This window comes from Falco cherrug, chromosome 7 (assembly GCF_023634085.1).
Source record: "Falco cherrug isolate bFalChe1 chromosome 7, bFalChe1.pri, whole genome shotgun sequence".
NCBI classification, from domain to species: Eukaryota; Metazoa; Chordata; class Aves; order Falconiformes; family Falconidae; genus Falco; species Falco cherrug.
Genome location: NC_073703.1, coordinates 33,682,400 through 33,694,858, shown reverse-complemented (window position 1 = coordinate 33,694,858; position 12,459 = coordinate 33,682,400). Strand labels below are relative to the sequence as shown.

Genomic DNA, 12,459 nt, shown 5'->3' with positions numbered 1-12,459 from the left:
AGACCCTCCTGGTCCCCCGTGCCTGGCTGCAACCGAGAAATCCCTGCGGCAGACGGCATCGCCCCTCTCCATCACTCGCCGGATGCGATTAAAATGGAAGACAACCATCAAGTGTGCTAGAACCATTTTAATATAATTATACATATCTGCCAAATCCAGGAAAAAAGGTTTATGCATATATATCTTTTTTTTTTTTCAGTTAACATCTGCAAGCATAAACGACAATGAATTTCTCGGTTTAAATTCATCCAGGTCAGAGCAACTGCCCGAAGTCCTGTTGGATTTGACGGTTACTGCCAGCGTGGCCAGCAGTAAGTGAGCTCCAGAGGAGTTTAATGTCCTCGGGTGGGGTTTTTTCGGTCTTTCCACTTTCATTCAGAGACAGTTTGTTGTAAAAAGTTTCAGTGCAGTTCACCTCAGGTGAAAGGAGATCGTGTTTTTGCATTTTTTTTAATATATATTTTTTAATTATTTTTAAAAAGATGATAATAGGTAACTCAGTTGCTCTGAATTTCACTTATAATTATAACCTATTTAAATCACAGCAGAACTCCCGCTGGTGCAGAGTTCATAGTTGCATACAATACAGGAGATCACAGTTTTGAAGTCTAGCACAGATTAAAAACCACAGATGTACCATTTATATAAGACACACACTGATTGTCTCTTAAAAACTACATATTGACTCCTTATGAACATTATCTTTTTTTTTTTTTAATCTTTAAATAAAGTAGTGCAGCTAGGACAATCAGTCACACAACCCACACAGCCCTGAACCAAGTTCTCCGGGTGCCAACTTGAGCAAGTTGGGCATGAAACAGTTGGATGAGCTCGAGAGCGAGAGAGAAAGAAAGAGGGAGGGAGAAAAGGAGGGAGAAAAAGAGAGATGTTGTCCATTCCGAATATTTTAACCGAGGGTTGGCTAACACATTGGAAACCTCTGGGTGAAGGATCTTTCCACGCACACACAAAAAAAGAAATAAAAATCTAGACTTTTTTTTTTACTTTTTTTTTTTTTTTAAACTGGCCCATAGGTAGGACGATCTCCTACCTCTTCCAAACAAAGAAACCCAACAATTGCCTAAAACTAGAAAGAACACAGATGGGTCTGTCTGTTTTCTGCTCACTAGATGATCTGTCCGTTTAAGGCCTTCCTTCTCCGTTTTTCCTCTTTATTATTCCTTTTCCAGAGTGTCTGAGCAGGAGATGAATCTGAACAGGATCATACCAACACTGTCCCCCTCTTGTTGCTGTTGGTTTTTTTGTTCATTTGTTTGTCTGTTGAGTTATTTTTCTCTTTAATTTAACCAAGACCTGACTAAAACTGGAGCGTTCAGCCCAGCTTGTTCGTTCTCATCGCAATTTCTCTCGTTATCACAAAGGTTCTTCACAAAACCTGGAACTTCCATGACGACGTCTGGTCCTTATAATCCAAGCAGTCAGCATTGAAGTTTAACTTCCAGGAGGCAGTTTGGTCTTTATAATCCAAGCAATCGGTGGTGGAGTTAAAGCCCAAACTGGAGGCTCCATAGCCCTGGGTGGAGAGGGAGGCTGGAGACTGATTGAGGTGGCTGGTGACCGCGTTGGCACCCATGGGACTCAGGGTGGCCCCTGGTCCAGGAAGCTGGTGGTGCATAGGGGTCAAGTAAGATCCACAGTCCATCCCTCCGAAATAGGAGGTTGAGCCAGCATATCCTTGGCTGTAGCCCGATGCTTGGGTGTAGGTCATAGGATAGGATCTCTGCATGCAGGAGGAAGAGGTGGACAGGGGGTCTGAGAGCGGGGAGATGGATGCTGGGCTCCAGATGGACACAGGCGCACTGCTGCTGGAAATGGTGGGGACCGAGGTGCTGGATGGGGGAGTGAACTGCCCGCTGGTCCCGCTCTCCGAACTCACTTCCCGGGCCGGCGAATTCTTCTTTTTAGCTGGCCGTACCTTGTTCTGGCCCCCATTCTGCTGCTGCTGCTGCTGCTGCCGGCACTTGGCTCGGCGGTTTTTAAACCATACCTTCAGACCGAAAGACAGCGAGGGAGAGAAAAAGGCTGATGTTAGGGATGCACGGGCAAACCCAAGGAGGGAAAGAGATGGTGGTGGGGAGACATCATCAGGGAGGGGGCACTAAAAGGGCTCCCCACGTGCGGAGGGTTGCAGGCTGCTACAAAGAAAAGCTCCCAGACTCCCCCTCCTTGAGATCATTAGCAGCAATAACAAGTGGAAATGGGCAAATCAAACTGCTTAATAAAGTCACTTTTGGGCAAAAGGCGGGGGGAAGCGCTACCTATTTGCTGTTTGCCAGCTGGGGACCCCCAGGAATCACTGTTTAGGTCCTATTGAAGTCAAGCCCTTAATTAGAAACAATAGAGCATCAGAAAGGGAGGGAACAATCAGGGAAACAGGCAAGGGTTGAGGAGGTGGGGTTAAGGTGTCCCATTTACCCTCTAAATAGGCTCTCTGCTCTCCCACCCCACCCTACTCCAGCCAGGGTTGACCACCCAACCCATCTCACCCTCTCTTAGCAGGGACCAAGGGGGCTGGCTCTAGGGGAGAGGGGTGCTGGGGAGGTTTCGTGGGGAGAAGGCGAGGGTTTGGCATGGGGGGGTCCCAGTCCCAGGTGGCTACGATCTGCTGGGGCACCATGCAGTCTCAGGAAGCCTCACAGGGAGGCAAGCGGGAGGGATGGCTTTGGAACTGCCCTGCCCAGGCTGCAGGGGTGTCCTGAATCCTCCTGCTCTGCCAGCAGCACCTCCAAAATGCTGTCGGGATTGGGCCCCTGCAAGCTGCTTGCAGAGGAGACACAGCCCAGCCCCAGGGAGAGGGTTTCCCCCCGCCACGGCATCCACTCTCTCATCGAAGTCCCTTCAAAAGGAGAGGAAGCCCCCAGTCTATACTGGTGTGAAAGGGGATCCCGGTCTGGCCCTGCTCCAGGGATGCCGTGATCTCTGGGGAAGGAGCGATCCTTTACGGCTTCCACAGGGGCCCCAAACGCCTGCAGGACGAACTGGAATTTGGCACCCGGGGCAAGGTGCCGTGCAGAGATTGGGGATGCTGGGGAGTCCTTTACGGCTTAGAGGGACCGAGAGGACTGGGGAGTGGTGTGGGGGGCTAAGGAGCTGGGAGCTGCATGAATCCCCCCTCCAATGCACAGGGAGGAAGGAGCAAGGGGCACACTCCAATCATGGGGAGGGCCAGCTGCCACTCCATCGCCCCCTTACACCCTCACCCATCTATGAGCCTCCTTCGTCTCACAGGATCTAGATACTGCTCCAGGGCTGACCCCATCCCCTATGACAGCCCCCTCACCTCCCTGCCAGCCCAAACTCCCCATGCTGGGCTGGAGGTGGGGGGCAGGCAGGGCTCTGCGGGGCCACCCCGCTTCGTACCTGCACTCTGGACTCGGGCAGGTTGATTTTCAGCGCCACCTCCTCCCGCATGAAGATGTCGGGGTAGCGGGTCTTGGCGAAAAGGGCCTCCAGCACGTCCAGCTGCGCCCGGGTGAAGGTCGTGCGCTCCCGCCGCTGCTTTCGCGGGGTGGCTGCGAAAGGAGCCAGAGGCCCTGGCTGTCAGTCAGCGGCCCCTCAGCCCCCTGTGTCCCCTCCAGCCCCCTACCCAGAGGGGCACCCCCGTTCCTCCCTCTTCTCCTGGGCGACCCGTATCCCCATCCTCAGCCACCACCGTGCCGCAGTTCCACCTCCGATGCCTCTTCCCCATCTCGCCCGGATGGGTCTGGAGCATCTGCCCCCCTCTCCAGCAGGAGCGAGTCCCCTCTTTGCAGACCCTTCCCCGGATAAAAAGTTGAGAGTGAGCATGAAGGGAGAAAGAAGGGGCCCCGCGCCCCCCACCCCCCACCCGCCCCAGCCATCACGGTCCCTGGGTACGTTGTGCCTCCACAAGCCCGGCGGCTTCTCCTCCGTGGGGCAAAAAAAAGGCGGGGCGGGGGAGAGGGAAGAAAAACGTGGCTTACCGGGATAACCGACGGACGGATGCAATAAATCCATGCCCGAGGTTGTGAGACTCAGGCCATTGACTGCATAAGGTGGTTGCTTAAGATAAGACATCATGCTAAAGTTGTGGCGGGGAGGAGAGTTGGCCGAAATCCGGGCGAGGGGGAGCCGGCCGAGCGCCCTGCCTGCCCCGGGAGCTGCCGGGGGGTGCCGTCGGGCGGGGGGGGCCGCCAGGTGCCTGCGGAGGCGAGAGAGGACGGGGAAGGGGGGGTCAGGCCAGCTCGCTGCCCCCCCCCTCCCCCCAGCTTTTATCCCCGCCGCCTTCCCCCGTCAATCCTCCAGCTCGTAAAGCCGGACCCCGGCCGGATTTGGGAGCTGGGAGAGACTGACTAGATAAACGCATCTCTCCCAAAAAAGGGCGAGGAGGGGAGGGAGGGGAGCACATCCCAGCCAGTAATTACTACCCGAACAAAACCCCCCCATGCCTTCAACTGCCCGCATTGTACGGCAGCCCGGGGCATTTGCATAGGATTCCCGGCCGGGCACCGGCTAATTGTCTCAAGCAAAACTTGATTGGGGCCATTGGCAGACACAAAGAACCCCTCGGCTAAATAAATAATGCAGATAACAAAGCCCAAGGGTGAGAAACAAAGAAACAATTCAAGAAACCTATCTCTCCCCTAGTCTCTTGCAAGGACTTTAATTATCCCAGGTTTGGGCAACATTCAAACCTTTACCCCCCCCTCCCCTCTCCCCTTCCCCCCGACGTTGCTGCATTTCAGAGCTCAAATGCCCGCTCGAGAAGAGACAAACTTTTCTGCTCTACCGCCATCAGTCCACGTCTGCAGTAATTTCCACCGGCCATTTGCACCTAATTAGTACTCCGGGTAATTAGATTTGGAGGCAAGTAACAGATTTATTAGGCTTTCAAGAAACTCTTGATGACGGAGCTGAAGCTAAACAAACACCCCGGTGGTGCGCGGCCCCGGGACGGCCCCGGCGGCTCCCCCGGGCCGGGCTCCGGCTCCGGCTCCCCCGGGCCCCGCTCACCGCCCCGGGGCCGTGCTCTCCGCAGCGGGGGGTGAGGGGGACCCAAACACACACTCCGCCAAAAAATGGCCGACAAGGGGACAACCGGGGGCTCTTGAAAGGGTTAAAACTGTTTTCCCGTGAAAATATTTTTTTGGGGGGGCAATTTTTTTGGCCAAAATCTCTCCCTTCCCTCCATTCCTGGTACCCATCGGAAAAACGAACTCCAGCACAACTTTTTTTTCCCCAAACACCCCAAAACTCCGTGTTTCGGTTAACAAGCGCACACGGGAGCAGAGCCGCCGCTCCGGGAGGGCTGCGCGCTGCCTGGGGGCTCCAGCGGGACCCCCGGCCCAGGCGCACCCCCCGTCCGTTTCTCTTCTCCGCGGAGCGGAGTTTCCTCTTTTCCCCTCGGGGAAGCGCTTGGCCGCCCTCAAACGTCCTGGGCGGCGGAGCGGGTGCGCATCTAGCGCAGGGAGCGCAAGGTCGGGCCCCGCTTTTAACATTCCCCCCGCGGGGGGAGGCTTCAGCGAGGGGGGAGTCCCGCTACGCGCCGCCGTCGGAGCAGCCTCGGCCGCCAATTTGTTCCAGCGCAAAATAAGCGGGAGAGTAAAACTGGTTTTGCTGCCCGCTTAAAAACGAGCAAACAAATAGACAAAATAAAACACAAGCCCAACATTTCCCCTTCCCCCCCAAAAAAAAAAAAAAACAAAACCAACCACACCAAAAAAACACCCGATCATAAACAACCAAAAACAACAAAAAAGCCCAAAACCAACAAAAAACAACGCCAAACCTCCGTTCCGTTAAACTCGGCGGCATCACGCCGAGGCACCAGCCCGGCGCGGCCGCCCGCGGAGCCGCTTGGCCGCGGCCGCGCAGCCCGGGGCCGCCCCGCAGCCCGCGGAGCAACGGCTCCGCTCCGCAATCTGTCACCTTTTCCCCTCCTCCCCCCCGCTCCGCAAAGATCCCGGCTACCAGTTGCTCTGCCCTCGCTCAATAATAATTACCCCGTCCGAGAATTAATTATAATAAATGTTTTCTTGATAAACTAACGAGATAATCCGGGCGGCACACGCTCCCTAATTACGGGCCACCGGCCCCAGCTCCGCTGATGGCCCCGGCTGATTAATGCAAGGCAGCGATCCGCGGCCGTGCGCGCAGGCTGCGGTCTGCCCTTGGCCGCGCTGCGGGGGGACGCGGGCGGCTGGGGGGGCTTCGCCGGGCCGCGGAGCAGCGCGGAAAGGCTCCCGAGGAGGCAGGGGGGGAAGGTGCCGAGATAGAAAAGGGAATTTGTTTTGTTTTCTTTTGCAAACGAGAGCTCGGTTCCCTGCCCGCACCGGGCTCCACCGCATTTCTTAGGTTATTTTTTTATTGTATTCTCCCTCCCGGAGGGAGGGTGTGGGTTGATATTCCCCAACACGGGAATTTTCGCACCGGGGATGGACCCACCACTGGCTCTGTCGCTGCGCAGCCCCCCGCGCTTCGCCCTCCAAACCTGCGCGCAGCTGCAAGGCCGCCGGCCCCTGGCGCGGGCAAACGACAGGGGCGGCCGGGAGCAGCGGGGCCGGGCCGGCGGGCAGCGACCTCGGCCGCGAAGCAGCCTGACCCATCGCTGCCTCCTCACCGCCAGCCGGTCCCATGGTTTAACTGCTTTTTTTCCCCTTTCTCCATTTTTTTTTTTTTTGTTAACCTGGAGTTGCATTTTTTCAAAAGAAATAAATAATAAAGCTCAACTTCTCGGAGCAGCCGAAAGCTGAATAAATCTCTGCAGCGAAGGAGATTTTTAGGTCTAAAGAAACTTGTGCCAGTGCACAAGGACTTTCCCGACTTTCTCTTTGTCAGCGCGGTGCAATTTAGAGCAGGGAGGCCGGGGTGCGGAGCAATGCGCGTTATACACGGGCGGCGTCTGTGGGAAGAGCTTTCCCACAGCTTTAAAAAAATAATAACAATAAGATAAGGGAGGTGGGAAACAGCCCCAGTCCCTCTCCGACCTGGATGCCATTCTCGCGATCCATTTCACCCTCACCGAGCCATGAAGCTCCGGCCCCAGACGCCTGGAAGCTTTCTCTCCCTGCGCTTTCCAGCCTGGTTCCCTTTGCAAAATTACTTTGCTGAGTCCCTGCATGGAGAGGGGAGGGGGGGAGTGGCAGGCAGGAGCCGAGAGAAGGAAGAAATTTCTTCCCGGTTATTTCTTATTTTAAAAGTCCACCTCAGGGCCAGGGAATAACTGAAGGCCTAAGGATCAGGCCGGAAAAAAAAAAAAAATCATGTACCCAACGAAACCGCGGTGAAGGACCGCGCCTGCCTGCGGAGGAGCGAGCGGACTCCGCGCCCGCCCACGGGAGACGGCCCGGCCGCGGCGGCGGGGCACGGCGGGCAGGGGAGGCAGCGGGCACCGCGGCCCCGCTTCTCGGGTTTGGCCCTTCGCCTTTTCATCCACCAGCTCCCGGTCCCCGCCGAGGGCCGAGCGGCCGCCGCTGCCCCAGGCCCGGGGCCGCCTCCCTCCTCCGCCCGGCCTGGCCCGGCCTCCCCGGGCAGCCCCGCATCTCCTCCGGGGAGCCGCCCGCTCCCCGCCGCCAGCACCGTGCCCCCCCGCTCGCTGCACACATACTCTGTTTAAACCAAAAACATTTTACAAAAGAATTAATTTCCACCCCCCTTCCCCTGTGTTTCTGCCCGCCGAGCAATGCCCCAGGAAAGATGAAGCGAGCGGGTCTGACTTACCTGCGAGCCTCGCCGGAGCTGGACGGGGCTGGGGGCGAGGGGCGAGACCTGCCGCCCGGATCCTCGCCAAATTCGGGGGTCGGGCTGAGCTGGGAGAGAAAGCACAAAGCGGGAGGTTAGAGAGCTCGCCGCATGCACATGCCCACGACATCGGAAAGGGGGCGGGGGGGGGGGGTGTAGAAAAAAAAATGTTTGAAAAAGAAGAATAAATGGGGGAGAAAGGGGAGGGGACGGTGCAGGAGAGGGATGCGGGGATGCTCGGGGTCTGGGCTCGGTACATACAGAGCTGGCCGGTGCCGGAGCTGGTCAAGTGATTTTATTTTTAATAATAGTGGCAGGGTGCGTTGGAGCTGAGGTCTCTACCTCTCTCGGGGAGCTTTGCTGAGAAAGCGCCTCTCTGGCAACTTTTTGACGCAAACTCTCCAACCAATGGCAGGGAGAGAGTGATTGACACATCTAAGCCAGGGGGGAAATAATAAAAACACACAACAGGGGGAGGAAAAAACAGGCCGCTGCTGTACCGGGGGGACAATCAAGCGAGAATAACAGCCACCGAAATGACACGAGAATATACATTAAAAGAACCTGCTCGGTTTTAAAAATATACATTATGGAGCGGAGCGGATGAAGTCATTGTACAAATTAATGTGATGGACAGCGGCGATGGCGTTAGTGTATTGCCCGGGGGGAGGGGGGGTGTGCAAAAAGCTGTGTGTGCTGGATAATAATAACAACAGCAAAATATATTAAAATATATAAGTAAATATTTGGGCAGGGGGGGACGCGGAGCCTGCCAAGAACCCTTGGCTGAGCAGCACGAAACTGGGAGAGAGGAAACCCGCGGGAGCAAAGCGACATCCCCCCCGGGACAGCGGGGAGCGGGGTGCCGGGGTGCCCCCAGCTCCGGGTCCCCCCACTGCACCCGCGGAGCGGCCCGCACCCTCCGTCCCACCTCCCGGGGCTCAAGTGTCCCCGGGGCGAGGGGAATTGGGTCACCTGGGGGGGTTATGCGTTTTTTTTATTATTCTTTTTAAGATATATATGTGGTTGGTGGTGTAGAATGGGACTTAGCGGCGCCGCGTTGGATTTGCAGATACGGGCATGGACGTGTTTTAATAGAAACCAGCTCGGTGTAGCGAATGGGTGGGGAGGGCCGGGGGGGTCCCCGACGCCGAGCAGAGCCCAGCCGGGCGCAGCGGGCATGGGCACCGGGACGCGCCTCCCGCACCGCCCGTCCCCGTTCAACTTCTCCCGGGTCAAAGAAACCCGAAAATAAAGCGTTGCCGAAAGGCAGGAGGACGGAGACGGCTGAGGTGGGAGGGAGGGAGCACTCACACACTTTCCTCACTTCTGACAATAGGGGAAAAAAATGCAGCGGCTCGATCATTTTAATGGGGTGACCTATGTTAATGAAGTTATAGCAATTAATTCGCCTCTTTGTGGCTCTCTCTGAGCCTGGCTGCGTGCAATCCAACGTGGTTGTCCTTGGACTTTAGCGCAATCCCGAGCGCGGTCGGTGCAGCCGGGGCTGGCGGTTTGCAGGAGCAGGTTTGGGATGCTCGGGGCTGGGCTGGGTGCTTGGGTGTTGTGGGTTGTGGGGTTTGTTGTTTTGGGTTGGGTTTTTTTTTTTTTCTTTTTCTCTTTCCTTCCAGAGAGAAGGAGGAAGGAGGGGGCAGAAGAGAAGGAGGGAGGGGAGAGGAGGGGAAATTAAACAAACAAACAAACAAACGAAATAACCCCTTGCACAAAAGCAGCCGCAGCCCTGCCCGCCGGAGCCGCTCCCACTTTGGCCGCTTTTTTTTTTCTTTTTTTCGCCAGGCGACTTCGCGGAAAGTTGGTACCCGGGTACCCCCGGTCGGGACCCCCCCAGGACCCCCAGGCCTTGTAGTCCTTGGAGTTGTGGTGCTTTTTTTGTTTTGTTGTCGTCCGTCCCCCGTCCTCCCCCGAACCGTGAGACTCATTTGGGGGACTTTTTGTTGTTTTGTTTGGTTTAGTTGAGGGGGTTTGGGGGCTTAGCGAGGGGCGGCTGCAGCCCCCCATCCCTTTGCAACACGTCCCCCCCCCCGTCTTCCCGCAACCTTTGCGCAGACACCAGCGCAAATCCTTCCCTTTCACCTCCCCGCGTGTCGGCACGGCCACGCCACCCCTCAGCCTCTCCTTTAGCAGAGCACCAGTAATAAATATCCCGATTGAACCCTTCCCCCCCCTACCCCCACCCCCCGCCTTTGCCATAGTCTCCCGCCCCCACATATTATTTAATAACCTTAATCCACCTTGGAAGAATGAGAGAGATAATTCGTCCCCGTGTATCCTGACCAGGAGGGTATTTTCGAAATCGATTAAAAATAAAAGGGGAAAAAAAAAAAAAAGAAAGAAAGAAATGGGTGTTCGGGGGCTGGAGGAAGCCGGGCTGTGTCAGAGGAGGGCTTAGCAAAGCAGAGAAATAAAATTCAGTGCCTGAAGAAAGTAGCTGGGAGAGCAGGTTTGGAAGCGCAGCCCTCGCAGTCCAGCCGGGCTGACAGCCCTGCCTGCAGCTGCCCGCGCTGCCTGGCCGTGGGGCAGTGGGCAGGCAGCGCTCTGCCCTGCCTGCAGCCTGCCAGAGGCAGCAGGGACATCCCAGGCTTTCCCTCTGCCCCCCCCCGGCCTGAGAAGTTGGGAATAATTCACGCGGCCAATAAAACAAGTGGCGGAGATGGACAGTGTTACTTAAATAAACAAGGGTCTCTTTAAAATTCTCATCCACTTCAGATGTCTAAAGTAAGATTGTGATGATTTTGTCACGGTTTGGTAAATTTACCCCTTTAAGAGGCTTTCATAAATCCCAGAACACACCTTCAGCCAGATTTGAATATAGATTTAGGTTTTAAAACCCAGAAGCTGGGAACACCGCTTTATCAAAGAGAATTTCCCTTTAGCTTAGCAATGTGTCGGAATGGCTCTTGCAAAGATTGGATCTGAGAGGGGGAAAAAGGGGGAACCTTCTTTCCTGGAGCAATCCTGCACACACTTTGCAGCTGCCTCTGCCTTCAGCCTTCTGCAGCTCGGGGAAAAGTCGCCAAAAAAAAAAATTAATAAGAATTGTTGCAGCTGTAGGAACTTGGGGTTTTTTTTATTATTGTTTTAATTTTTTTTTAACTTTCCAATCTCTTCTGGTCCACTTGGAAAGCGTTTCAGAGCAGGTACAGTCCCAGAGAGCCAGACTAGCTGGGGCTAACGGGGAGTGAGTGGAGATGTGTGATTTTCTGCCCTCTAAGAACTTTGTGCTCAGAGAAACAAAATCTGCTTCTGGGATGAAAAGAAACTGTAACTTCTGCTTCTCAGTAAGTTCTCCAACTTTCCGATGCCAATCGCGTTACAGAGCCATTTTCTCTCTCTGTGTAGCTGTTTCTTCTCTCTTCTCTTTCTCCCTCTTTACTTCTTCCTCTGATTTAATTTCCGACTCTTCTTACTAACGCGACCGTTTCGCGAGTGGTTTTATTGCCGTGTGTATCGCTCACCAGGCTGATCGCGCTCAGCTGCTGCCCTTGGTTATTATGACCGGGTGGGGGGGGGGATAAAATAAAAAAAAAAAATTATTCAGGTCGGGTGAAAGTTAAGGAAGGAAGCAACCCCAGCCCCCCACCCCTCCCAAAGAACCGATTTATAATTTGTCATCTTTGTATCTCTGATCGGCTCCGGAAAGCGATGCATGCTACGCACTTTTAAGCTTTTCCCTCATCGGATTTGTGTCTAGTTAAAATATTCCAGACTTTCATTGAAGTTTATCTGCAATTCAATTGCGGGTTGTTTTTTTTTTAGGGTTTGCCTTTTTTTTTTTTTTTTTTTTGAGTTCGACAGTCCCCCTCACCCCAATATCTCCCTTTTGGGGGTGTAACGCCAGAGATACTGGCAAAGCTGTATCATTTGGAGAAAGGGTCGGATTCGTTTTAAAACGCCGGAATGATAAAAAAAAAAAAAATCCCCCTCCTTTTCCAAGCGTCTGGGAGGGGAATGGCAGACCCGTCACCTCCTTTGGGGAAGGAAAAAAAAAAAATAAGGCAGCATCTTCGCCTAAATGAAACCAAGTTTCATAATTGGGATGGAGGGGGCCCGGGGCAGGGGGAGAGGAGAGGATGTTGGAGGCACTTAGGGGCGATCTGCAATTTGCCCAGCTCATCTGGGAGCCAAACAAGTCCTAAAAATGCTATCCCGAGCGCAGAGAAAGTGAGGTCAGGGCTTGCACCTGAGCGAAAGTCTTATGTGCACCGGCGGGGGTGGGGTGGGGGGCTCTATGTGTGTGTGTGTCTTACCCCCTCCAAAAAAAAAATAATATCCCAAACCAACTTAAACAGAGAAATAATTCAACAGCATTGAATTAAAAAAAAAAAAAAAGTCTTTGGGGGAGGCGGTGCGTGGGGGGGCTCACGCGTGGGGGCCGGTGCGGGGCGTCCCCGGGGGCCGGTGCGGGAGGCTGGGGAAGGGGTGTGTGTCTGTGAGTGAGTGTGTGTGTGTGTGTGTGTGTGTGTGTTGATGAAAGGCGCTAATACTGCCAGTTTACATAATTTTTCTCTCCAGGCCATGAAGTTACCTTGATGAGCAGCTTTCTGCAGCAATCAGATTATAGCTCCCAACCCAGATATTAAAATAACGGTTACAGTCCCATATCTTGCGTGTTGGCAAACTTGGGAGAAATGAAGGGGTCGGGGGGAGGGGGGGGGGGGAGGGAGAGAAAGAGCCAGAAAAGGGGTTTTGTAAGAAAGAAGAAAAGAAAACCGCAGAGAA

General features: G+C 54.5%; 1 protein-coding gene and 1 long non-coding RNA gene across 3 annotated transcripts in view; one reads left to right on the top strand and one right to left on the bottom strand.

The window, feature by feature from the left end:
* Window positions 1-112: 112 nt before the first annotated feature.
* LOC102054505 (homeobox protein OTX2) lies at window positions 113-8,113 on the bottom strand. Of its 2 annotated transcripts, XM_055717360.1 has the most exons (5): window positions 7,981-8,113; window positions 7,699-7,787; window positions 3,963-4,180; window positions 3,382-3,533; window positions 113-2,008 (listed from the first exon to the last, which is right to left on the bottom strand). In XM_055717360.1, exons 3-5 carry the CDS (start codon window positions 4,057-4,059, stop codon window positions 1,388-1,390), a joined length of 870 nt encoding a protein of 289 aa, XP_055573335.1. In that variant the 5' UTR covers window positions 4,060-4,180; window positions 7,699-7,787; window positions 7,981-8,113; the 3' UTR covers window positions 113-1,387. The 2 variants fall into 2 exon arrangements, with proteins under 2 accessions (XP_055573335.1, XP_055573334.1); XM_055717359.1 differs by lacking the exons at window positions 7,699-7,787; window positions 7,981-8,113 and adding an exon at window positions 5,768-7,681.
* Window positions 8,114-10,364: 2,251 nt separating this feature from the next.
* LOC114015502 (uncharacterized) overlaps window positions 10,365-12,459 on the top strand; it is a 90,781-nt gene continuing 88,686 nt past the window's right edge. Inside the window, exon 1 of the long non-coding RNA XR_003559474.2 lies at window positions 10,365-11,018. This is a non-coding gene — a long non-coding RNA (uncharacterized LOC114015502). The remainder of the gene's footprint in view (window positions 11,019-12,459) is intronic.